Source organism: Podarcis pityusensis, assembly GCF_964106645.2.
Source record: "Podarcis pityusensis genome assembly, chromosome: 16".
Taxonomy (NCBI): Eukaryota; Metazoa; Chordata; class Lepidosauria; order Squamata; family Lacertidae; genus Podarcis; species Podarcis pityusensis.
Window position 1 is genome coordinate 19,177,844 of NC_138041.1, and position 26,823 is coordinate 19,204,666.

The following is a 26,823-nucleotide window of genomic DNA, read 5'->3' on the forward strand; positions in this document are numbered from 1 at the left end:
CCTATGCCCCACAAATAACTCAGAGATGCATTTTAAATAAAAGCACATATTCTACTCATGTAAAAACATGCTGATTCCCTGACTGTCTGCAGGCTGGACTGAGAAGGTGATTGGGCTGGATCTGGTCCCCGGGCCTTAGTTTGCCTACCCATGCCCTATAGCCCCCCAGGATGGCAATAATGTGGCAGCATCAGGGAAGCGTCGCAGAACAAACTAAAGCAGACTCAATCCACCACTAATTATTGTGCCAAGAACATGTTGCGGAATAAACCCGCAATAAAAGACTTGTCTGGAGGGGGTCCCCAGTCTGATTTTGCTGCAGTTATTTGGAAGATTCAGGACAAATAAAAATCCTTCTTCACACAGCACATAGTTAAGCTAATGGATCTCCTTCCCACAGGAGGCAGGGATGGCCACCAACTTGAATGGCTTTAAAATTCATAGCCACAATGGCTATGCTCCACCTCCATGTTCAGAGGCAGCCATGCTTCTGAATACCAGTTGCTGGAAATGCCAGGAGAGGGGAGGGCTCCTGTGCTCAGGTCCTGCTTGTGAGTTTCCCACAGGCATCTAGTTGACCGGTGGCTACTGTGAGAGAACACACAGCTGCATGCCCAACTTTTCCAGACCAAACAGCAGGGATGCGCTCCTGGGCAAATCACATGACCCACACAGTGATCTTGCCCCCCATAAGCGCTTTTTTGGGGGGTGATTGCAACGCAAGAATGTGGCACCTGAATGGCTGCCGGGATCTTGCATGAAAAAAATGGGGTGTCCTGTTTTTCTTCCGGGACAGTTGACAGGTATGCTGCTGGATTGGCCTGATCAAACAGGCTCATCTTACAGTCTTATGTTCAACCCCATAGAGTAATGTGGGGTTTTAGAGCTCAGCCCGGGAGAGGAAGAGTGCATAGGACTTGAGCACTCCCAGCTTGGAGTTGTTGCTCTAAAATGGCTGCGCATGTACATACACAGGAGACTGAGCAATCCGCAAAAGACAGTGTTTGTGAAGGTTCCAGCAGATAGGGCTTGAAAGATGTTTCAAATGCCAGGGCACATCTAGAAGGCTGGTAGAATGCAACAACTGATTGGCCTGCAGGAAAAGACCAATCAGGCTCCAGGAGGGAACAGTGGCGTAGCGTGGGTTGTCAGCACCCAGGGCAAGGCAAGTAATTTGCGCCCCCTAACCCCTAACCTGCCGCCGCTGCCAGCTTCTTCTTGCTGCTGCCTGGTCTGGTCTGGTGTGGTTCTCTCCCGCGCTCAGCGCTGCGCTGGGCAGCCGCTGCACTGTCCCTCACCCAGATAGTCCCTCGCTCTCTCTCCGCACCGCACGCCTGGCACCCACCCCCTCCACAGTGGGCGGCGACCCAGCGGCTCGGATCGGATTCGCACAGCCAGCACTGCAGTGAGAGAGAGTGAGTGAGCCAGGTAGGGGCAGAGAGCTGCGAGTGCGAGTGCGCCCCCCCCAGATGTTGCGCCCGGTGCGGCCGGCCCCCCCTGCACCTCCCACGCTACGCCACTGGGAGGGAAGCAGAATCAGCCAATCAGACGGGACTCATTGTGTAAATAATGCATATAAAAGCCTGAGGTTTGGGGGACAATTCAATCACTGTTTTACAAGCTGCAATGAAGAGCATGAAATCACTACAGGACTCCAAGTATATTTCACAGAGCAAACAGGCATTAGATGTTTCTGACGGTGCCACAGGACAAGAATAAGTTTTCATTCACACTTAGGGATTTCTGAACTGGCATGGATACGGACCCAGCCATGCACAACAGGTAATGATTGCCTCAATGAGACTTGGGCTTGCAGGGTCAGGCTGCAGGCTATCACTTGCTGGATCCCACCAGTCCCCATTTCCCAAGCAGAGACAGTGGTGCAGAATTCCAGGCCCAAATGCGGCCTACTAGGCCTCTCTCTCTGGTCCTCTGGCCTTTCCCAGGCTACACCATTCACTGGCCCTGCCAGGTGTGCCAACTCTAGGGGGCTGGTGTGTCTCCAACCCCCTCAATTTTTGTTGGAAAGTGACCAGGCCCCCTCAATGTTGAGGGGGCCCGGTGTGTGTTGCGCATGCGCAAGATCATGGCATCACACGTCGCACCTCTGTCCAGCTCCTCCAAAGCGCCCAGCCTTCTGCAGATGATGTGCATGCTCACCATTTGTCACACATACACACTTGAATGCCAGGTGCCCCCTGTTAAGTTGTGGGTGAACATATCAGATGACACAGCGATTCTTCAAACAGCTCTTGCTTATTCACAGGCCAGAACAGAACTGAACTGAAGGGTTCAGCCAGCCTGCTTATATAGAGCTCAACGAGAACGCAACAGTAACCATTTTCTGTTACTATCCAATCACTGAACGTCACTTTTGATCCCTTATTTGCATATGTGGACCTGAACTATCTACAGTATCCCCCTGCTGGCCCAGGGTGAGAACTTCAGTACATAACACCCCCAGTCTGGGAGGCAACCTGGCGCTCTGGGCCCTGCTTTATAATCTCCTTGAAATTATTGGCTGGAAGATATCCTTTAACTCCAACAATGGTTGCCAGAATGGTGGCTAAGGAATGTGTAGAAGCTAGCCTCAGCAGTGGGCCTACATTTTTAGGGCTCTGGAACTTGAAATGTTATGGGTGCCCCTTTGCAACTAGCAACAAGGTCTGGGTAACCACTCTTATCTTCTTCAATGGGGTTGTTCCACAAAACAACACCACATTAAAAAAATAATAATAATAACAACAACAACAACTACTCTGATTTTACTTAAAATTGCTGCCCTGGATTATCTTTCATGTCAAAGTCACCTTTACAGCATCTGTGGTACTGACTCTCAAACTTTGGGATTGTGGAAATATATACTAGACCCAATTTTTTTTAAAGCAATGTGAACTAAAGTCACTTGTGGGGCCCTTCATGGATTAGGGGGCCCTAAAGCTGAAGCTTCGTTAGTTTCATAGTAGATCCGCCCCTTACTGTGCAAAATTTAAATCCTCATTCATGGCTCTGGTTGCTTTTGCCTCTGGCCCCGCCCACCGTTGGTCCGTGGCCCCCAGAACATTACCTAGAAGCAAATGTGGCCCTTGAGCTAAAAAAAGCTTTCCCACCCCTGACACAGAAAAATATCGAAACATGAAGATAGTATGGAAACACATGGGACAGGCACCCCCTGGAAGCCTATGCAGAGATATCACAAAGAGCACCTGCTTTCTCGTTTCCAACACTAGTTCGGTGTGGTTTGTTAGAGTTCTGGACTACATCTGAGAAAACCCAGGTTCAAATCCCTCCTTGGCTCTGAAGCTCATTCGCTTTCTTCAGGCCAGTCACAAAACCGATTTAGGTCACGTACATTTAAAGCACATGGCTTCCCCCAAAGAATCCTGGGTACTGTAGTTTGTTAAGGGGATGGGGAATGGTTGCTCTGTGAGGGGTGAACTTCAGGTCCCAGGATTCTTTGGGGGAAGCCATGTTCTTTAAACATATGGCGTGATCTGAGTGCATCAGTGATTGCCAGCAACTGCAGACCCTGCAAGTGTCCCTATTTGCCACGGACAGTTCTGGATTTATAGTAGCCATCCCGGTTTCTGATTTGATCCTGGAATGTCCCACTTTTCCTTAGGACATCCCTATTTTCATCAGAGAAATTCTGGAGTTTTGTGATACTGAGCAGTCTTAAGGCAGCCCTGTATAGGGAAGGTGTTTAATGTTTATTATGTTTTTATCTATGTTTGGAAGCTGCCCAGAGTGGCTGGGGCAACACAGTCAGATGGGTGGGGTATAAATATAATAATAATAATAATAATAATAATAATAATAATAATAATGGAATGGGACGTCCCTATTTTCATCAGAGGAATGTTAGAGGGTATGCAACTGGCATTGAGGGATGTTCTCTTTTTTCTTGGATACACACACACACACACACACACACACACACATTTTTCAAAAATGATTTTACTGTGTTTTATGTAAACCCCTTAGGAAGTTCACATATTAAGCTATTAAGCGTGTTGTTGTTGTTGTTACTCAGCAAGACGCCATGTGGTTTGTCTTTCTGCTCTCAAAAAGTTCGGTAAAGTGGTTGGGATGCTTAGTGTTTATCACATCCTTTGTCTGACTATTGTTCTGGCGTTGGCCCAGCTTGTAGGCTTGCCAAATGGTACTCCACCCAGTATGATGTGTGTCTGGCACTCACAATGGGAAGCTATTTGCAGCCTCACGAGAGGGCATCTCCTCACAGGTGCTTTTGTCAACATAGGTCCGGAATGGCCCTGCTAGATTCACCACCCCTGTTTACTAGGATTAACAGAGCTGGCAGGAGCCCACATGACAAACCCATTCAGTGCTCACTGCTTGCGGAAGCCAAGAGATGATGAAATTGAAAAGCAGAGGGTTCGGGGTCCTGAGGAGAGGGGCAGAGGCGGACTCTGCTTCCCTTCAGTGCTCAAAAGTGTCCGTGTGGAACGGATTCACTAGGCAGTTTTGTACATTGCGAGCGCACCACCACTTAGAGATGCTTGAGGATTCCTATACAAAGTTTCCTCATCCACACCTCTCAGGACTAATGTGTGGATCAATACTAAGCTGTTGTGAAGAATTACAGATGTGTTTTATAATAAAATAAACATTTAAAAATGCATGTTTGCATGTTTCTGAGCTGAAATTCAGTTAAGTTCTGATCTGCACACTGATTCAGAAGGTTCCGTTTGCATCAGGACTTGGAAAGATCGGATCCCTCAAGCATCCCAATGGATGTCACATGTATGTAGATGTTCCACAGAAGAAGCACACATGTTTTCCTGTTTCTTTTTTGAAACGAGAGCTGAAAAGTCATGGCATACTCCCCCAAAGTAATTCTGGGGGAGAGGGCAGGCCCTCACAGTGCTTTCCCACCTTCCTCCCCCCCCCCGGTGGGTTCCTCCACTGCCCTCCCCCGCTTTTCCTCTTGGCCAGCCCAGGTGTGGGGCGCACCCTTCCGCAGGCCGCAAGGAAAATGAGGCACCTGCCACTGCCACCCCAGCCCCAAAGGCCCACCCCAGGCGCAGCTTGTCTCCCAGGAGCTTCAGCCTCGATGAGGGAGCCTGTCATGTGACACCTGGTTGCACCCTCTCAGATATTTGCTCCCGGGGCCCTGGCCCCCTGACACCACGCTATGCCACTGGGACTAGTCAACCTCCCAACAAATTGAACCACTCCATCCAGCCAATGAATCATAGCCCCAAGCCACAGAAGCCTCTTTAAATAGCTACTTTGTTCTTGAGGAGGCCTGGCCTTGCCATCCGCCTGCCCATCCATCTCTCATGGAGGGTGGGGGCAGAGGAAGACCCTTCTCGTACCCTAAATAAGTTCTGCCCTCTTCCAAAATACTGCCATTAGCTCATCCCCTTGCCTCCTTGCAGGGAGCACAGGCACAGGGCAGTTTTTAGAAACAGCCTTATAAGGGCAAGGCATCTGGAACAGCAGCAGCTACCCGATACCCCTTTCTGCGAAACCACCCCCACAGATCTCTCGCATCAGCAGGAAAGGGTGTCCCTGGCTCCCTGCAGGAGCAGAGGAACAATCCCATATCAGTAAAGCTGTACAGAGAGGAACAAGCTCCCAGGGACAGGAGGAGGAGGAGGAGAAAGTTGATTTTCTCAAGGGTGATCGTTTGCAAGGGGGGGAAATGGCCTCTCTGTGTTCTTGTTCACACCAGGTCCTCCTTGCCACTTTGAATCTGAACAACTCAACAGGTGTGGAGTTACTGCCTTCCTTAATTGGCAAGCGGCAGCTATGTCTCATTCGCCCGTATTAAACCACATTCAGCATGGCCAGGGAGGGACATTGTTGCAGGAGATCCATATTCCCCAAATCTCTGTTTGGACATGGAGCTGCGTTCAGTCCTTTTCTCTCTGCCTTACTATGACTCATTGTTGGATGGTTGTTCATGCAACTGGGGTATAAAAGTGGACGACACCCCACCATGGGGTGGGGAAAATATAGGCTGGCGGGGTCTATTTTGTTTTTCACCTTGTGGCTCAGCAAGGTGGAAGGAAGGTGCTTCCGAGTGCATGTGCTCAGCCCAAGGATTTCCTTCCGGAGCTGTTTTTCCATAAGCTTTCTTGATTTCAACAGGAGTGAAGAAAAGGCTTTTTGCTGGTGCTACTCTTAAAGCAAGTGCAGCCAACATGATGCCCACCACATGTTGTGGACAACAACATCATCCTCAACCAGCATAATAGGAGTTGTTGTCCGGGAAATCTGGGGGGCACCATGTTGCCTGTCCCTGAGTTAAACCACTGAGTTTTCCAATCGCCTGCAATTGATTTGGATATCTACCAATAGATCCCGATCTGAAGTGAAAAGCTGCTTGAAACAGGGGTATGTGCGAGAGAGTGGGAGCATTTAATGATGTGAGATAGGTTGGTTGGTTCAGCACAGGAACACAGGAAGCTGCCATTCTCTCAGTATTGTCCACAGAGACTGGCAGGTGCTCTCCAAGGTTTCAGGCACACTGCTCTTCCAGCTCTACCTGGAAATGTCAAGGATTGAACCTGAGGCCTTCTGCACGCAGCGCAGGGGCTCTGACACTAGTGGGCTACAATAATGCCTTTCCCAAAAGCGTCAGCCATCCATTGGGAACAAGCGCTGCAGGAAATGCTGCAAAAAATAGAACAGGGTTCTCACCCACCCAAGAATAGGACAGCAGCTTAGTCTTGGCCCAAAACCTTGATCTATCTGGAAACCTCAGTGATTCGCCCCCCCCCCCGCCCCGTTGCAAGGTTTGCCACAATCTCATTAACTGCATGTGTTTACCTAGCATACACATGGCTTTGTGGAAGAGGGGCAAAGCTGAAGATGCAAAATTTTCCAGTTTGGGGAAGGAGACCAGCCTGTAGGAACTTCACATGAACCTGCTGAAACCAGTGAGAACACCGGGAAGAGTCTGGCTGCTGGATCAGCCTCAATGCCCAATGCTCACACTGACCAACCAGATGCCAATGCGAGGACCTGAGTGCAACAGCTAATCTTCCCACTTGTGATTCCCAGTGAATGGTATTCAGAGGCAGGCTGCCTCCAATGGTGGAGATGGACATGGACCAAGCAGCCCATCCCCAGAAACGTGTGGTCCCTCTTATCTCATGCGATGCTCAAAACCCATTGGGGATCCTATTCCGCTCTAAGTAGCAGCCGGTGTTCAAGGACGGTGTGCAACTTTGCCATGAGGTCTTCCTCTCTCTTCTGTCTCTCCCCGACACTGCAGTGGCTGCAGGATTAGCCATGTCGCAGGCCCAAAGGAACAGGTGTGGAAATACTGTCAGCAATGAGATAAGTCGGAACGGTGCCCAGGCCTCAAAAGTGCAGGGTTAGGCAGCCCAGCAGAAACCCCTGGGAAAGGCCAGTCTGAGTCATTTAGGGAGGCCATAGCTCACGTTTTAAGCAAGTTCAGCTGGCATTTGCCTACTGGTAGATTAAACAGACCCTTGCAGACTTAAGGTGGCCCTGGGGATGAATTGGATCTGATAGTTCCCCCCTAAAAGCCAGAAGCAATGTAAAAGGACCTCTCAGCCTGGAGGAACCATAATGTGAAACTTGACTCGTTCCTAAGGCTAATTCAGCCTTAGCAATGAGCGACATGGTCATAAATCTAGTGTGATCAGGAGATCTCAAGCCACTTAGGTTTAAATCCCCCAACATAGCAGGAGAGGCTCTGTCCTTAACTCTTAACATGAAAATGCCAATCAAATACTGCGTAAAAAATCCTAATTGTCTTTGTCATTACAGGGATATGGTCCATCTTGCTCAGTATTAACAAGAGTTTTCACCTGGACACACCAAGGATGAAACCAGGGGCTGTTTGCATCCACAGCAGATGCTATACCAATGAACTACTACAGCACAGGTAGGCAAACTAATAGCCGGCCCAATAGCCTTCTAAATCCGGCCCACGGACAGTCCAGGAATCAGCGTGTTTTTACATGAGTAGAATGTGTCCTTTTATTTAAAATGCATCTCTGGGTTATTTGTAGGGCATAGGAATTCGTTCATTCCCCCCTCCCAATATATGGTCCAGCCCCCCCCCCCCCAAGGTCTGAGGGACAGTGGACCGGCACCCGGCTGAAAAAGTTTGCTGACCCCTGAACTACAGCCTTCCCCATAAATTTGAACCAAACTAGACCATTACCCTTTCGCTTGTTGATGTTGCTAAAGTTATTTGGCACAGAACATGACCTGAGGGGCAGGGATATCCTTGGGGTACCACAGCCCTAATTTACTTGCTAAGTGCTCAGGCAGTGGTGCCAATGATGGAAAGACTTTGGAGTACCCACCCACCCACTGCTGGCCCAGAAAAATGTACAGGATGAACACAGCAGAGCTGGATTATTGCATATTGAAGTAAGTTACTACTTTCTTAAGACAGGGACAACCCCGCTCTCATAAAACGATTAAATTCAGAATCTGAAATAAGCATTGTTCACTCTCTAAATCCTGCCTAGGTGCAGAAATCACAACACAATATTCCCCCACCAAGGGTTTCCTTCATAGTAGATAGATAGATAGATAGATGATAGGGGGAAATGTTATAATCTTGGACAATTGCGTGCCGTTTTTCTCTCCACATAGCCATTTCTGCATTATGCATTTAACATGCAGCAAGGCTTGGTTCACTTGCGCAACAACAGTTCTATGAGGCAGACTGCTCTTTCCTCTATTTTAACAATTGGGGAATTGAGGCTGAGAGCCAGAACGAGATGTCTGATGGCCGATGCCACCTCAGTCCATGAGGAAACAAAGCAAGAATTTAACCCAGAGCTCAAATCTAGCACTTTATTCTCTGGATTAGACTCGTGTGCTTTGGGCCTACCAATCAATGACAGCAAGTGCCTTCTTCGTGTCTGTTTAGGGTGCAAAACACAGTAAGAATACATTATGTGGAAACCTGTGAGAATTTAAGTGAGCACACCTGGAGGACAGTGAGGGAGCCTGCGAAGAGATGTTTGGTGTTAATGTTTTTTCTGGATGAGACAGACTGGGGGGGGGGGGCGGTCACTTGGCACATGACTAAAGCAGTGGATTGATACTTGTGATTAGCCTTTTTGTGTCAAGGGGGAAGAGGTTAAGGGGGGAAATCTATGGGCACTTCCAGATGACCCACTTATTGAGCAGTCATCCTCATTTCCTTGCCGCAAGCTTACATGGAGGTTATGCAATGCCTGCTTTTTATTGAGCATTTGTTCTGAATTGTTTGCCTTAAGATTATACTTCTTCCTGATTGTCGATGATTATCGCACTATTTTAAAGTGGACCAGTGGTGCAGTGAGTCAGTGCGTGTGGCTGTCAACCAGAAGGTTGGTGGTTCGAGCCCATTCAGGGATGACTGTAGGCAGGATTCCTGCATTGCAGGGGATTGGGCCAGATGGCCCTGAGGGTCCCTTCCAACTCTACAATTCTACAATCTATGATTTCCCTGTCACTTTCCTAACTGCAAGCAGTTCAGCTTGATTTTAGAAACATGGATTTGTTGACCTGCAGTGTTTTAATTGCAGAACACGCTTGAATCCATCCCGCAAAATTGTGACAGCTTTGAGCGTGGTGGTCCCAGGACCTGGGCAGGTGATGGCCTCCCTGGTAGCTCACATGGGCTCGCAGAGCGGTTCTTGTATGTTTAAGAGTTGCAGAGAAGGCAGAACCAAAGGGTGGAGGTCTGGCCCTTTAGCTACTGTTATTAGAAGACGGGGCTTGCGAATTTCCTCCTTCCCAGCCCTGAGCAGCATCGTCACATGTGGATTTTTCAGTTGTGGTAGCGTCGGTATGGGAAGAGATAAGCCCCAGCGAAACGTCGGCCTTTGATGCAAGTCTTAGAGCAGTTTTCTCTGGCTGGGGCCCTGAAGGACTTACACAGATACTTTTCATTTGACAAAGTGGTGAACGAGTCTGATCTCTCTTTGCACCTGCAGACCTGGCCCTTTTTCCACACTCCAAATTCAAGGCACCAAGAGGTTATGCAGCCCTGAGTTATGTTGCGAAGGTGGAGAAAGAGCCTGGGACTGTTCTGCCTCTGAACATTTGCGATTAGGACATCCCCCATCTGTGGTATTATTTCAAAGCTTAGCTTAGGACATGTTCCCCACTGCCACGCACGGATATATTTAGCCGATTCCTTCCCCTCTCCCTTGGGTCTCCATCATTCCAGGCATAGCTCAGACGCAGCCCGGGCCCTCGATAGATGCCACTGCACTGACATATGCTCTCCTTCCCCCTTTCTTTCTGGACCCACCCCTGACCCTGGTGCAAGTCTCTTCTGACGTACTCTGCCCAAAATGTCACTTGTGGTTCCATATAGGATAAGGATCTGGGTGATGGCAAGGGACAGCTGCAGCCAACAGCATCTGATGCTCCGGGGTGGCAGCTGGCTCCAAGGGGCTGCCCCCTCCCCTGCCTGCAATGCACTGCCTGCTTGTAAGTTTAAAGGCCTGCAGGGTTCTCGAGAACCTCAACATGGTGCAGAATCGGGCGGCGAACATGAAAGAAAACACAGTATTTGGGGGCAACGATTCATTCCGGAGAAGCAAAGACCTCCTCAGACACTTGGAGTAAATTTCGCCACCGCAGCCTTCCAGCTGTTTAGGGCTACCACTTCCATCAGCTCCAGCCTGCTTGAGGGGGTCATAGTGCTTCCATCACCACAGAAACCTCTTAAATTTGGGAAGCATCGATGCCCATCTTCCATCATTTCCATTGAGGCCCATCCAAGGCCTTTCGCTGCCCCACAAGGGAAAATGGCGCCCTGGAACCCCTTGCAATCCTTTACTGGTGTCTCCAGAAATAAAACAACCATGCAGGGTTGTCCTATTCAGAATGACATCTGTGGAGAGCTGCCCTCTGTGTTTTTAGCAGCTTTATGGGATTATTTTTTAAAAAAACACTCTCTAGCCACACAATAACTTATTTAAATATATGTGAATGCAACATTGCCACCCTTTTTTTTAAACCACCAGCATGGGAACCAAACAGAAACGAAGAACCAGCAAAGCAAAACATGCCTTGGTAAAAAGTTGGTTGCGTGACCATCCTTGACGCCTCTCCCGGTGACAGAAAGTCCGCTACGGCCTGGTGCTTGATCCAAGCCTGCCCACCCTGTCCCTTGTCCCTTGTCCCCCTACCTTTCGCTGTTGCTTCTCCCAGGCTGGGTCGAGCAGCAGGTCGCGGTCCCAGTCTTCTTCCTGTGCCATGTAGTCCTCCGTCATCATGTACGAGTGGTTGTACTGGACGTGGGTCTCTATGTGTGTGGTTGACATGTTGCCTTCTTCCTTCTTGCGCCCCCTTTTCCCCCTTTTCTCTCTCCTCCCTTGCTCTCCCTCGCACTCTGCAGCAGCCCCCTTCCTTCCCTTTTGCTCCCCTCAGCTCCTGTCGGAGGACAAGGTTCCCCCCAAGACTCTTCAGGCTGTGCGGTGGTTGTCTGCCTGCTTTGCAGCTGCACCTGTCAAAACCAGCCCACGTGACCAGTCCTCAATAAGTATTATCAGCCCTGGGAAGGGGGATCAGGTTCCATCTTAAAAAGGCCAAGGGGAGGGGACAGCACACATGTCCCTACCAACCAGATGGGGGTGAAGACAGCTGCTGGCAAGCCAAGGACCCCCCTTTAAAGCACAGCCGGTGGGCTCTTAAAGGAGAAATCGCCCCACCGTGGTGTGGGGGACCCCATGTCCGACACCAGCCTCGCTGGACGCAGAGGAAGGATTGAGGGAAAGGGGGAAACGGTTCCTATTTGGGCCAAATGTGTCCGAGGTTCATGGGGGTGGGGTGGGGTTATTTCGATCAGTTCCTACTGAGATACCGGGAAAGATTCCTTGGATGCCATCTGCTTCAAGAATAAATATATGGCCTATGAAGAAAAGGTTTTGTGAGACTCCGTTTTGGGAAGGAAGCAAGGTCAAAACGCTTGGGGTCGTGTTTGGACTAGGACCTGGGGGACCAGGGTTCAAATCCCCACTAAGCCGTGAAGCTTCCTGGGTGACCTTGGGTCAGTCTCTCTCTCTCTCTCTCTCTCTCTCTCTCTCTCTCTCTCTCTCTCTCAGCCTAGGCTGCTTCACAGAGTTGTTACTGGTGTAAAAGAAAAATGAGCAAAGTGTTCCTAGATGGACTCCTGTGACCTTGGGTTGTTCCTTGGTTTCCCAAGCACACACTGAAAACTGCACAGTAAAGTCGTTTTCCAGAAGAAAAGGCAATGGGCTCAAGGCTGGAGCCTTTGAGTTTTTCAGTAGTGGAAGAAAGGCACTCTGTGCATAGAATAATAGAATTGTAGAGTTGGAAAGGACCCTGCAATGCAGGAATATGCAACTGTCCCATATGAGGATCGAACCTGCAACCATGGCGCTATCAGCGCTATGCTGTAACCAACGGTGCTATCCAGGCAGAAATGTCCAGATGCAATATCCTTTTCACTGCTGCTTTGCATGTTCCGGGACCGGAGTCCTGGTACTGAAAAGAAGTTATGCTGAATGTTTGGGATATGAAAAATGGTCCTGAAAGGCCATTGCATCACCCTTCTTATTTATATAACTATTCATTAATTCGTTGTTTCTAAACCACCCTTCATCAGTTGCAATCCCAGTGCCGTTTATGCTCCGAAATCAATACATTAAAGCAGTAATAGCAATTGTTAACAATTTAAAACTTATATTAAAATACAAGCAAAATTAACAACACAGTCATGGGCATTATTTCACATTTGGTTTTTTCTACATTAATAAACCTTGTGACTTTAATGTAGCTCAGTCAGTAAGAGCATGAGACTCTTAATCTCAGGGTTGTGGGTTCGAGACCCACGTTGGGCAAGAAGATTCCTGCATTGCAGGGGGTTGGACTAGATGACCCTCGGGGTCCCTTCCAGCTCTATGATTCCGTGTATTTATTTTACCTTATTTTGTGACCATTTCTGGTCTAGAAATCTCTCAATAAATAAATAAAACAAATCCCCTCCAAAAGCCTGGTTTTAAAAAAGTGCAGCAACCAAACAATTGTTGTGTGCCACCCCAATCTCTGAGTGGTGCAAGATCCCCGGGGTTCCAGGTGCTTACCCAGATTTCATGTTTCCTTTTGGAATGAGACACAGCAGAGGCTGTGGCGTCTTTATGATACATGATTTATTTACACACATATATGCAACCTGATGGAGGGGTTCACAGCATTAACACCACAAAAGCGTCTTATTTCTCCCATAGCCACAGCCTTGGATTCAAACAGAAATTTTAACATTGTTCTCAAACTTTACCCTGACTCTCTCTCCAGCTTGCTGCTTTAATTCACCAGTGCGAACTCTGCTCCAAACTCTGGCCTTGTCTTCTGACCAACTGCAAGCTAGTCTCACCTTTTCCTTTGTTTCCCTTAATGGCCCATCTCCCAGGCTATCACCTCAACACAGGAAGCTAACCTGGTTTATATTTCAACCCTTGCTGGGTCCAGGGGTAGAAAGGCCTTGCATACAGCCTACTTCCTCTCCCCCAAACTCATAGCATAATGAAGAAGCCAGTTGTACTACCAAGGAAAGGGAGTTTCATAGGCAAGGTGCCACCACAGAGAAGGCTCTAGCAGGCTTCACCCAACAAGCGCCTCCTCTGCCAAGCTCAACAAGCTGGGATAAGTAGAGGCCCTTCTTCCAGTATTTGGGTCCTACATCATTTAGGGCCTTGCAAGTTAATGTTGACACCTCCAGTAGCGTATAAGCAATCTCCTTCTGACAGAAGGGCGATAATCCTTTCCATCGTGCTGAAACTAGAACGAATAAGCCCCTCCCTCCCTCAAAATGTAAAAGCGTCACCTCTCCACGTTCATCTGCAAGCAATAAGCTCCAAAAGCATTAGCGTGGGCGAAATGATTCTGTGTCTCTCACCGAGCTAAAAACCAGCCCTAATAGCACAGGGCAATGGGAGAACCAGCCTGGGTGACATTTCTAGGGGGCAGGAAAACGGTCCTGCAAAAGTCTCATTTGTCCTCTCCTGTCTAGGATAGGCGATGAACCCACATTTGGGACAGATTCCAAAGAGCTTTAACCTCTTTATACTCTGCTAGCATTTGCATAACCTGGTGAAGCCTCTGTGCTTCAGCAGGGGGCTTGCTCCTCCTGTTACACTGCGGCTATTCTTAGGAGCAGTGGGAAAGCGCTTGAGAGAAGGACAAGAGGCCCAGAGAACATCTCAGGTTTGGGTGCCTGAAAGCAAAGTGACTTCGACCTGTGCCTTGAAAACCCATATACTGTCCCAGGAAATTTCATTTCTTTACCACCTTTCCTTCCAAGGCGCTCATCAGAGTGCCATACAGAATGCTCCAACTCCCATGTTATCCTCACAACGACCCTGCAAGGTAGGTTAGGCTGAGGACCCAACTTTTAGTCTTCATGACAGCTGTCACTCAACTAACTGAGCTACAGGCCTAAGTGGGGATTTGAGCTCCTCTAAAACAGGGTTTTCCAAAGGTGGGTTGCCAGCAGTTTTTGGACTACAACTCCCATCATCCCAGACTACTGGATTTGCTAGCTAGGGATGGTGGGAGTTGTAGTCAAAAAACAGCTGGAGACCCACGTTTGTGAAACCCTGCTCTAAAACAACCCTGCAAAGTAGTTGGGCTGAGACAGAGTGGCTGGCTATGGTAAGATTTCATTCTCATGCAACAAGACTCTAACCCTGGGGTTCCCAACTTGATGCCTGTGGGCGCAGGAATGCTCACATGGAATTCTCATGGTGCCCAGAAGGCTCTTGATGAGAATTACCATATTTACTCAAGTCTAATGCACCATCGATTCTAATATGCATGCTAATTTTTGCAATGTAATTTGGCAAAAAAGGTACACATTATACTTGAGTAAATAAAGTAGAGGTTTTAAACAAGTTACTTACTTCTGTTTCCTGGGAAGTTGGACTGGCAGGTGCATTTCTCTCTCTTGGAACTACATTTCCCAGCATGCACTTGGCTCTCAGCTGTTCAGAATGGGCTCAGGCATTTTCCTTAGGGGCCAAATGAGTTTATAGCGCATTTAGAGTGCTTCTAAGCTAATCAGGGAGGAGACCAGAGAACCCTCTTGTGGCAAAGAGCAGCCATGACCGTTTGTGTGGTTTTTAAGTGAGGGAGGGAAGGAATCGAGTGAATTGCTTCTAGTCTATCCTTTTGAGAGCAGCCAGAGAAGAAGAAAAACGAAAGAAAGAAGAATAAGAAGTGGGAGAGGAATAGGAAGGAAAGGGGGAGCAGGGAAGGAAGAAAATAATATCAGAACCGGAAATATCCACCCAGTTCTGGGATGAGTTTTTTTTGAAGAAATAACAAAAGAACTGGGGGGGGGGGGGATTCAGTATATCCAGTGGAGACAACATAGGCTAATTGCATAATAATTTATTTGCTTACTTATTGGTGGCAAAAATATTCTAGCTAGAAACTGGAAAGAAGCAAACGGTTTAAATGTACAAAAACGGTATAATATAATTTGGGAACTAGAATTTTCTGAAAAACTGATGCAAAAACTTTGTTTCCATAGTACAAAAAAATAAGAGACCTTAATGGCAGACTAGTGGTCAGCACACGAACAAAGAGTAATTTTACCTTCTGCATTCCAGAATACATTTTCCTTCATATTGATAGCAGCAACTTTCCATCTCCCTCCAGTTCTGTGTTCACATGAACTTTACTATTATAGTTTACATTTGAACGATGCCTTTGGGTTGGGAAAAGCGGGGCAGGGCTGGGGCAGGTTGGAATGTTGGATTGGTAATCTTTTACTTCTAGTTAGGAAAGAAAGAAGTGGAAATATCTAGCAGCAGTCCAGACAAGCCTTTTTGAAGACCAGGAGCTGAGCATCACGCCGGGCTGCATCCCTATGTTAGAAAGCCTTTCTGTTGCTAGTCTGGCCTTGCAATGGGGGTCACTTGCTGCTCTCGTTCCTCCCAGCCACCTCCAGAAGGCAGCCCCAATTGCAGGAACTGTTGGCTGACCCTGGCCTCAGTTTCCCTTCCTATGTTGACTCCATCACATCCGTTTTTCGATCAGGGACCATAGGGATCAGCCTCCTGGGCCAGATTTGAGAGTTGGGCAGTCTGCGGCTTGAGGTCATTGTGGCATCTGATGCCAATATCCCTTGCAGCATTCCTGCTGAAGCTGCAAGAAGCATCAGAAAGAGCTTCTTTACGGCTCTTTGGACAGCAGGGGGCTCTTGCGGTGGGGTGGAATAAAGCTCCTTTCTCTCCTTCACTTTGTCCTTCCCCCACCCCAGGCAGTGAAGGAAGGAAGCCAGAATGTGTTGCTACAGTGAACAGCCTTTGACATCACAGCCCTGAGGTTTATTCTTATTTTTATTTTACTAATTGAATTTATATATTGCCCTATACCCAGAGGTCTCAGGGCGGTTCACCAAAAATATCACAATATATAAAATCAAAACAATAACAATAACCCAATAACACCCCTCCCCCAAAAAGCCGCATTTTTAAAGGGTGTAGGATGTCGATCAAGTCAGCCAAAGGCCTGGTTAAAAAGGAACGTTTTTGCCTGGTGCCTAAAGGTGTATAATGAAGGCACCAGGCGAACTTCCCAGGGACCAGCATTCCACAGACATGGAGCCACTGCAGAGAAGGCCCCGTTCTTGTGTCACCACCCTCCAGACATCTCAAGGAGGCGGCACACGAAGGAGGGCCTCAGAAGATGATCAGGGTCCGGGTAGGTTCATATGGAAAGAGGCGGTTCTTGAGGTATTGCAATCCTGAGCCTTTTGTGCCTGATCTCTCTAGCTCAGGGACACTCGCCAACGCTTTTGCCAGTCTTTGCAAGGATCTCTCCCACTTTAAACTCTGCTTCTCTGCTGAGACTAGGGGCTGCACAAACCATGCAGGATTAAACCCTGTTCTCCTGCCCATCAGCTGACATCATCAGTAGGTTTAGGGTTAGGATTCAGCTTACAGCTCTGGACCACAATACCTCAAGGACCGCCTGTCCCCATATAAACCCACCCAGACTCTGCATTCAGCATCCGAGGCCTTTCTTCGTGTGCCTCTTCCACGCGAGGTCCAGAGAGTGGCAACTCGAGAACGGCCCTTCTCTGTACTGGCTCCATTTCTGGAATGCTCTCCCCAAAGAGACTCGCCTGGTGCCTTCATTAGGCATCAGGCAAAATCATTCCTCTTCAACCCGATTAATATTCTACAGCCTTTTAAATGTGCTTCTGTGAGGGAGCAGGGGTGATTATTGTTTTGTGTTTTCTGTTTTTGCACTTTTATCTTGTGCTTGTATCTTGTGAACCGCCGTAAGATCTTCTGATGAAGGGCAGTGGAATTAATTATAAATGAATAAATGTGTCAGGATTAGTTCTGGGGTTAAGGTTAGGGTTACAGCTAGGTTTGAGGTTACAGCTGGGGTTAGGGTTAATGTTGGGAGTTAAGATTAGGGGTGGGGTTATGGTTAGCATTAGAGATAAATTTGGGGTTTGGGTTCAGGTTCACATTAGGGTTAACATTAATATTGGTGTTGTGGGTGGTGACCGTGCCATTGTTGATTTGGGGTTTAGGGTTAAGGCTGGGGTTGCATGCACCTCCAAATAGCACTGTGCTGTGTGTCACGAGTTAACCACAAAGTCTAACTTTTACCTCCATGGTTAGAGGCAGTAATGTTTCTGAATACCAGTTGCTGGAAACGGCAGGAAAACTCAGGCCCTGTTTGCGGGCTTTCCACAGGATGCTGGACTAGATGGGCCATTAGCCTCATCCAGCTGGCCAATTTTATAGATTGTATTTATATCCCACCTTTTTCTCCAAGGAGCCCAAAGTGGAATACATGGCTCTCCCTCATTTAATCCACCACAACAACCCTGCGAGGTAGGTTCGGCTGAGAGTAAGTGACTTGCCCAAGGTCGCTCTGTGAGCTTCAGAGAGGTCTCTCCCAGGTCCTAGTCTGCCACTCTGACCACTACCATAGTAATCGTTAAAGAAATTGGAGTTCTTGTTGAAACTACACTGAAAAGGATATATCAAGAACTCTGGCCAAAAGTTTCAATATAAGGAATAATTCCTACTCAAGAGTTGAAATGAAAAACATGTGTATTATATAGGCAAAAGCACCAGACCAATTAAACTACGCATAAATGAACATCGATCACGGATCCGTAACAGAATACGAGAAGCCCCAATGGTGGAACATTATATACAACAAAAACACACGGAAGAGGATTTTGTCTTCTTTATTATTTGGAAACCAAAAGTAGATCTATATACCAGGAGAAATATTGATAGACTATTGTTACAACAGGAAGCACGATATATTCATTTGTTTGAAACGATGTCCCCCAAGGGCTTGAATGAACATCAAGACTACAGTTCTTTTCTCTAATAAACCACCATAGATGGCCTTGGACTTTAAATCCCTTCTCTGTTTACACCTTTAAGAAGGGAGAGCCTATCCTCCCTCTCCCACAGACACACATATAAGACAATGATTTCACTCCCTAATAGAAAACGCACAGAGAAACGCAAGAAAACTTGGATGCAATTATCTAAGGTGAGAAAACACTGAACTGATGTCCGTTTTTCACAAATAATTTGACTGGAAATAATAACTCTTGGAAATCCTTATTTCTAGACGCATGTCGAAATAGAAACATAAAAGAACTAAATGATACAGACTTCCAACAGATTTATAGTCGTCAAAAAACCGAGGTATGGAACCAAATATCATAATATGTGTTAACATACTTTAGAATGTATATAATTTATTATATTTATTATCTATGGATTGAAGCACCTTGATCTATCTTGACATATTTTTTGATATTACCAGCTGAAGAAGGCGTGTACTCCGAAACAGGGCCCTGTCCTGGTTACCACCACTGAACCGTACATCTGATTCACACTCCGGATACTCCTTTTTGGCCCCATTTGATCCTTCATTCTTTATTCTTTATTCTAATTTTATATAATGTGGACTCGTTTTGACTGCTATTGAGACTTGTATAAAACAATTGTTGTGCACTGGTATTTCATGTACCTTTGTACTATATCATTGTATATTTGAAACGACATTATTTCTGCACTTAAACGTTGTATCCAAACTTACCATTACTTTAAAACTATCATACTTATACGTTGTGTTTAAATCTACTACTAGCTTCAAACTGTTATTCTTAGCAGAATACACACGTTTTTCATTTCAACTCTTGAGTAGGAATTATTCCTTATATTGAAACTTTTGGCCAGAGTTCTTGATATATCCTTTTCACTCTGACCACTACAACACACCTCAGAGTGGTTAACAAAAACGTTTATGAGAGCCAGTGTGGTGTAGTGGTTAAGAGCGGTAGTCTCGTAATCTGGTGAACCGGGTTCGTGTCTCCGCTCCTCCACATGCAGCTGCTGGGTGACCTTGGGCTAGTCACACTTCTCTGAAGTCTCTCAGCCCCACTCACCCCACAGAGTGTTTGTTGTGGAGAAGGAAGGGAAAGGAGAATGTTAGCCGCTTTGAGACTCCTTAAAGGGAGTGAAAGGCAGGATATCAAATCCAAACTCTTCTTCTTCTTCTTCTTGAGTGCACATGTGTGTTTTAATCAACAGAAACATATAGACAAGTTGTAGATTAAAATAAAACCATCTCCTTTTATTTTACATTTCTCTACAAGAATTCAAGTGGGACCCAGATCCTTAAAACTCTGCTATAAGAATTTCAACTAGAATTCTCCTTGTTTGCCAGCCTACAACTGAGAACAACACTAGAGAGCTTTTTTTGTGTGCCAATCTGGTCAGATCCCTCATCTGTCTCTGTCTTCCAGTCCCTAGCCCTTCCAGGCTCCTTTGGTTTGTTGCTCTTTCCAGGTTCTTCTCATTTTGCGGCATTAGTGCTAAAATGTCCTCATGGGAGGGAAGTAACCCCTGCAGAAAGGAAGAATAACAGGTTCAGTTTCAGCACAGAATAGACAGCTGGTGTCTGAAGGTGATGCCAAACATTTAAAGCACATTTAGCGCATACTGCTTGTCTGCAAAGAATCTCAGGAACTGTAGTTTCCCTCCCCTTGCACAGAACTCCAATTCCCAGCACTCTTAACAAACAAACAAGCCCACTAGCACTGGTAAGGTAGAAGGCACGGAGGCCAACAGTAGGTGGCGCCACAGCGAATGCCAAGCAGAGCCAGCTAATTGGAGGAGGAGGAGGAAGAAGCTGATAGGCAGTGCCAACCCCTGGACTGGTTGTAAGTCATCCCCTCTAGGACCCTATGCTCTTGCACAATTTTGTTCCATTTTGACAGGGCTGGATATGCTCCCAGTGCACTGGCTTCAGAGCAGTAGCAGGGACCCTCTCAGGGTTAGGAAACTCACAGCCGTCTCTCAAACCCCAACAGAGAACCAGGTGGCGAGGCACTTCCTCCCACCTCTGTGCCAAAACACTCACCGCTGTTGTACTTGCACTGCTTCAGGGCCTCGTTGAAGCCCTCGCACAACGTTAGGTCGCTCTGGTTGGTAGCACAGTCGAGGAACTGCTTTATCTCGTAGTGGCAGGGGCCGAACTGGGATCCCTGATAGGCTGGCTGCGGCCTGGACTCCTGTAGACAAGGAAAAGAGAGGAGTAAATAACCGCAGGTGAACCTTTCCGAGAAGGGACTTCACCCAGGGGGAAATGGTTTTGCAGACGTAACGTCTCCCGATTAACCAAGGACAGCTCTACCAAGCTAATCTTCCAGGCAGGCTTTGCCTTTAATTAAACCCATAGCCAAACAGCTTAACGTCAAAGTGTCTACTTTTAGCTGGCAAGAGTCATCCCACGGAGGTCAAGAGGATGCCAGACTCTCTCCATCTCCAATGATGGCCACCACCCCAGTCCCACCTTGCATAAAATAAGTTTATATGCATGCACAGACATTTCTCCCCCATGGCTGCTAGAGAAGTCTTTCTGCCGAGTGTGTGGAATGCAACAATGCTGGGAGGGCAGGTGGGTGTGGCTTGGCTGGAATGGTCTCCTGGGCCAAATGGAGAGGCCTAGCAGACAGAAGGGATGCGGGTGGCGCTGTGGGTTAAACCACAGAGCCTAGGACTTGCCGATCAGAAGGTCAGCGGTTTGAATCCCCGCGACGGGGTGAGCTCCCGTTGCTTGGTCCCTGCTCCTGCCAACCTAGCAGTTCGAAAGCATGTCAAAGTGCGAGTAGATAAATAGGTACCGCTCCGGTGGGAAGGTAAACGGCATTTCCGTGCGCTGCTCTGGTTCGCCAGAAGCGGCTTAGTCATGCTGGCCACATGACTTGGAAGCTGTACGCTGGCTCCCTCGGCCAATAAAGCGAGATGAGAGCACCAACCCCAGAGTCGGCCACGACCTAATGGTCAGGGGTCCCTTTAACTTTACCTAGCAGACAGAATTAGGCCCATGGCTGGTGGTTCGAACCCACCCAGAGATGTCTGTGAGCAGGATTCTTGCATGGCAGGGGGTTGTTATTGTTGGGAAAAAGCACCAAGGCAAAAGCCAGCTCCAGATGGCTGGAATGCAAAACAGTGCAGATGTACTGTTGGAGAAAAGGTGGAGCCTATTCTCTGTACTGAGCACCGGATGTTAGCTCAGTGTGTCATATGACCTGTACTGGAAGTACAGGGGAGGAGTTGTGACTCTTCTGATGGAGACTGAAGGGTGCAGACGCATTTCTATGTACTGTTGAGTGACAGGAATAAAACATGTAGAAAGGACTCCTGTCTGTCGCATTTCTCCTCCCTGGGAGAATGCAGGGAGGGAGAGAGACGCAGAGAAGCAGAGGGTGTGTTCTTCTCACGACTAATGAGAAGAATCGCCGGGTTTGTTTACCTAGCCTGCCGGGGTCGCAGACGGACGGTAAACACGGTATCTCGCTCAATTGCCTCGGGGGAGGCCAGGTACCTCTGCCTGTGAGCTGAAGATACTGACAGTTATTGTTGCTGCTGCTGCTGTAATTATTATAATTTACCACCCTTCGTCAAAAGATCTCAGGGCATTTCACAAAATGAAATGACCCTTGGGGTACCATCTAACTCTTAGATTCTAGGAACACTCTCCTGAGTCAGATTTTAGATTGTAATCTCCTCAGGGCAGAGATTTATCTTCTTGTATGCTGCATTACAGTGCATAACCATAAGGCATATCAGCAGTTCTCAAAGGGTGTGGTGCACTACACTGGTATGGCAGGAGAGGATGTGAAGTGTGGCAGGAAGATTCAAGAACAATAAAAGAAAATGTAAACATTTCAGGATAGAATAGGATAGGATCAAGACTATTTTGGGGGGATATACAACCAGTAACAGCATCCACAACTCTCTTCAAGAGCATTGGCTATTCTTCTACAGTTCTCCACGGCATGTTGTTGTGAACAAGGATTTTCAACTCTGTCAAATATGAAAGATCAGAAGAGAGAAAGGCTTCTCTGTGTTGAGGAGGAGGCGAGTTTGTTCATCTCAAATTAGACCCAATATAAATGAGAAAAAGCAAGCTCACGCCTCTCATCGAGTTTGTACACATACTCAAGGTACATATGTAAGAAGCTTGTTTATAATTATATTCTGGGAATGATACATGTTCTTATGTAGCTGCATTTTTTTATACTTTCCAGATGCCCCATGATCATATCATAAAGTGATTGTGTTTGATATATTTCTTGTAGGTAAAAAATTTGGTGCAGATAAAAAAAAAATATCTTGAAAGTATGGGTGCAGAGGAAAGTTTGAGAACCACGGATATAGATGAAGAAGAACGAACCCACAGAAAATTGCACTGTTGTGCATTTAGAAGGCTAGCAGTCATTCCTGCACCCTTAGCGACACACACACACACACACACACACACACACACACACACAGAGCAACTTGGCAATTACAGCCTCACCTGGACAGCACTGCTGGCTGGCTTGGCCGGCTCGGTGCTGCTCCCTCCGCTGAAGGCCCCAGTGAGTGCGCCGCCAACCACATGACCCACCGCAGAGCCGACAGCCACACCTGCCGCGGTCGTAGCCATCTGGGCCATTAAGCCAGGCTGTTGGGGCTGAGCTGGAGCAGCCATTGCCGAAGGAGGAGGGTGAGCTGGGGGGTGGGCATGAGATGGTGCTGGGCTGCTGAGAGAAACAAAGGAGGAAAGAAAAGAACCAATGGAAACTTGGTTCAGGGTTTGCAAACAGAGCGGTCTTCTCCAACCTGATGGACTACAACCCCCACCAAACCCATGCAGTGCATCATGTTATAAATTTCTATCAGGTCTATCAAGAAGAAGAAGAAGAAGAAGAGCAGCAGCAGCAGCAGCAGCAGCAGCAGCTTGGATTTGATATCCCGCTTTATCACTACCCTAAGGAGTCTCAAAGCGGCTAACAATCTCCTTTCCCTTCTTCCCCCACAACAAACACTCTGTGAGGTGAGTGAGGCTGAGAGACTTCAGAGAAGTGTGACTGGCCCAAGGTCACCCAGCAGCTGCATGTGGAGGAGCGGGGAAGCGAACCTGGTTCACCAGATTACGAGTCCACCGCTCTTAACCACTACACCACACTGGCTCTGCAGTGCGTTACAACGCAATGGGAGGAATTTGATGTCACACTAAGGAGATTGCACCATCAACGCAAACGTGACACAACCATCTCTCGCCCCCCCCCCATGCCATTCTGTGGGTTCTCTCAACCAGAGTTCAAAATTTGCCAGGCGCATTTTGCACCTGTCTGCCGGCCACTTGTGACCAAGTCAACATGCCCGGGCACCAGGATGACTAACATCTGGCGTCTCCACCATCTGGAGGTGCATGCCTGGAGATCCTTGGATCTGGATTGTGTTCACACGCTAGTGACACATCCTGTGGAATTCGACCCATCACATTTTATCTGCACAATCAGAATGAATTTCAGGAACCACCAAAAAGTCGTATTGAAAAATGGCAACTAGGCATTCAGTTTTGGCGACTGTAACTCTGGTCAAAGAGGCCATTTGGCACCTAGCTTATATATCTGAGTTTCTAACACTGCTCTCAACTGCCCCCTGAGTCAATTTTGTGGGGCAGACAGGGGGAAGCCCCATTGTGCTGGCAAAAGCCCTTGTGTTCAAATCCTTGTGGATTCCTGCTGTCACAACTGGCTAGCTGAATCTGGCACAACTTTTGGTTTACTTCTGACCTACCAGAGAGCAGAGTTCACTTTCTTTCAAAACAATCTAAACACGAGACTGACGTTAACACAACCAGCAATTCCAAAAGGTAACCTTGGGATGCTTGGCGATCTTTGCCATCAAGTGAAACAGCAAGTAAATACAACTCATAGATTTGTATCCAGAACTTTCTAGTCCTCCCTCTTCCTCATCCCAGATCCTTGTATGGTGTTTATGTATTGACAGTATCTCTGGCCCGCTCTCTAGTGAATATTTTTAGTCTGCAAACCTGGAGAGCTGCTGCCAGCCAGTGTAGGCAATACAGTGGTACCTCAGGTTAAGTACTTAATTCGTTCTGGAGGTCCGTTCTTAACCTGAAACTGTTCTTAACCTGAGGTACCACTATAGCTAATGGGGCCTCCTGTTCTCATCCTGAAGCAAAGTTCTTAACCCAAGGTACTATTTCTGGGTTAGTGGAGTCTGTAACCTGAAGCATATGTATCCTGAAGCATATATAACTCGAGGTACCACTGTACTGAGCTAGATGGACCAATTGTCTGACTCCCTGTCTTCCAATATCCTGACCTCAAGCTATCTTAACACCACCATGAGGCAACAAGTTCAATGCTGGAAATTGATGGGGGAAATCTAAAACCGGGGGGGGGGGGGGGATGTTTCCCAGGAAACCATTGAACTGATTGCTGCTGACTTTACCAGGGAAGGGAGAGATTATAGAAACACAGCCTTAGAATGTTCCAGAAAAGAGCACCTTACAAAAACACACACCATAAAACTGAAACAGCCACATTTTTTAGAAAGGAAGAAATATAGCATCCTTACTACCAATATGATTTTGCAGTTTAAGACTTCCATACAGCCTTTTCTCATTCTAAAAAGTAGAATCTCATTATTTTAACCAGGCCTGATCTCACTGGTAGTCTTCAAATCTACGAGCAAACCAACAACCTTCAGCTACCCACACTCTAAATCAGTGACGCACCACAGAACCTTCTAGGTGTTGGTTCCTAATTTGTGGAATGCCCTCCCTGCTGAGATGCATCTGTTACCCTCCTTGTTATCTCTCAGGAAAACATTCCTGTTTTCCTAGGCATTTGATGGCTGAAAGATACTGTTCCTAAGTGACCTTCACCCTAAGGTCCTGGGACAGGTTACAACCCAGCTAAAAAATCAGTAGAGCATGAGACTCTTAATCTCAGGGTCCTGGGTTCAAGACCCACATAGGACAAAAGAGGGTTGGACTAGATGACCCTCATGGTCCTATCCAACTCTACGATTCTGTGAACTTACAATCACGGGGGGGGGGGGGTCCTGCTTAGTGGTAAGTGTGACAGTTTTATGTTTCTATTTTAGTTTTCACTGCTACCCATTGGTGTCTGCTGCCTTGGGCATCTCTGGGAGGAAGGGCAGAAGAGAAATTAAAATCAACAACCTCCTCCCCAATGAATTTTTTTTTTTTTAAAGTGAATCGGGAGCAACCCCAAACTTCCCCACCTATTTCCAGTGTCAGAACTCTGTGTTTCTGACCAACAAAACACAGTCTGGTGTAGTGGTTAGAGAGTCAGTCTGAGGCTAGGGAAAAGAGACACGAAGCTCATTGCAGGACCAAGAGCTGTTCTCTCTTAACCTTGCCTACCTAACAGGGTTGTTGTAAGACAAAAACTGAAGAGAGTGAAGAGAGGTCACCTTGAGGTCCTTTGAGAAGCGACAGGATATAAACGCAATAACATAAATACATAAAGAAATGTGCGTGTACAGATAGGTTTTTCTTTCCTCCTGGTATGAGGCAGGGGTTGATAGGGTTTTTTCCAGGACAGAGGGAGGGCGTAACCTCAATAAACCTCGGGTCCTTGCAACTGCTCCTTTGAAGACGAAGCCCTTTCTTATTTAAAGGTGACTTTGCCAACCTCGCTGCTCAGACACTGCCCTCGTACCTGGCCACAGTCGACCGGGATCCCACGCTCCTGCTGCCCCTGGGCATGTTGATCCTGGGTCTATTTGCACCAGCGCTGCTCCTGACTGACTGCCGGCCGGCCGCCTCCTCCTCTCACTGCTGCGGCTGCAAGACACTCCGAGTCTCCTTGAACTCGATCGTTGCGCAGCTAGTTTCAAGAATGGAACCCACGTGGTTCAGCATCAATCATTAGAATTAGAACGTTCACTCTGAGCAGGCGCAAAGCCGCGCAGCCAATGGAGTCTCTGCCCTCTTCTGGCCGACGCTACTTTGGAGACACTTCTCCCCGCCCATTCACAGACGCCTTTCCTCCCCCTCCTCATAGAGCTATAAATTGTAGAGGCGCAGCAACGCCGTCAGTGTCTCTAGCTCACTTTTAAAAGCCATCCAAGCCAAGGCAACGAAGCCCACAATGCACAGTCAAAAGATAAAGAAACCCAGTTGTTTGTTGGACTACAACTCCCATAATTCCTGGCCATTAGCTATGCTGGCGAGGCTTGATGGGTGTTGGAGTCTAATAGCCTCTCCATGCGTGCATTACCTGGATCACTTCACCCTAATAGCTGCGCAGTTTAATTGTCTTCCAATGATTAGAGGGAGGGGGTGAAATATCCGCTTGTTTTCTCTGTATCATGCATAATTCGAGTGTCTTTGACTTAAGAAAACCATACAATGGAGCACAGTGGTTTTCCCCGTTACTGGGAGCAGGGTGGGAAGACACAAAAGACAGAGCGACTTGTGGTCAGGTGATTGTCACCTTGTCCTGACTACTCT

The 26,823-nt window shown here is 47.5% G+C and overlaps 2 protein-coding genes and 1 long non-coding RNA gene across 5 annotated transcripts in view; 1 reads left to right on the forward strand and 2 right to left on the reverse strand.

Annotated features, from left to right (window-relative positions):
* Positions 1-11,476, reverse strand: part of ACTN3 (actinin alpha 3) — a 41,866-nt gene extending 30,390 nt beyond the window's left edge. Inside the window, exon 1 of the mRNA XM_080986235.1 lies at positions 11,148-11,476. Within this exon, the coding sequence (XP_080842361.1) occupies positions 11,148-11,282 (135 nt within the window). The 5' untranslated portion in view covers positions 11,283-11,476. The remainder of the gene's footprint in view (positions 1-11,147) is intronic.
* LOC308466052 overlaps positions 1-26,823 on the forward strand; it is a 53,965-nt gene that overhangs the window by 21,718 nt on the left and 5,424 nt on the right. Inside the window, exons 3-4 of one of the 2 annotated variants that reach the window (XR_013980641.1) lie at positions 7,768-7,885; positions 8,888-9,987. The exons of the other annotated variant lie outside the window; for it this stretch is intronic. This is a non-coding gene — a long non-coding RNA (uncharacterized lncRNA). Of the gene's footprint in view, positions 1-7,767; positions 7,886-8,887; positions 9,988-26,823 lie in introns of those variants that run through there. 2 annotated transcript variants of the gene reach the window in all.
* On the reverse strand, positions 19,581-26,247 carry CHCHD10 (coiled-coil-helix-coiled-coil-helix domain containing 10). Of its 2 annotated transcripts, none has more exons than XM_080986538.1 (4): positions 26,030-26,247; positions 22,843-23,065; positions 20,398-20,548; positions 19,581-19,880 (listed from the first exon to the last, which is right to left on the reverse strand). In XM_080986538.1, exons 1-4 carry the CDS (start codon positions 26,074-26,076, stop codon positions 19,861-19,863), a joined length of 441 nt encoding a protein of 146 aa, XP_080842664.1. In that variant the 5' UTR covers positions 26,077-26,247; the 3' UTR covers positions 19,581-19,860. The 2 variants fall into 2 exon arrangements, with proteins under 2 accessions (XP_080842664.1, XP_080842663.1); XM_080986537.1 differs by having other exon boundaries at positions 22,843-23,068; positions 26,030-26,246.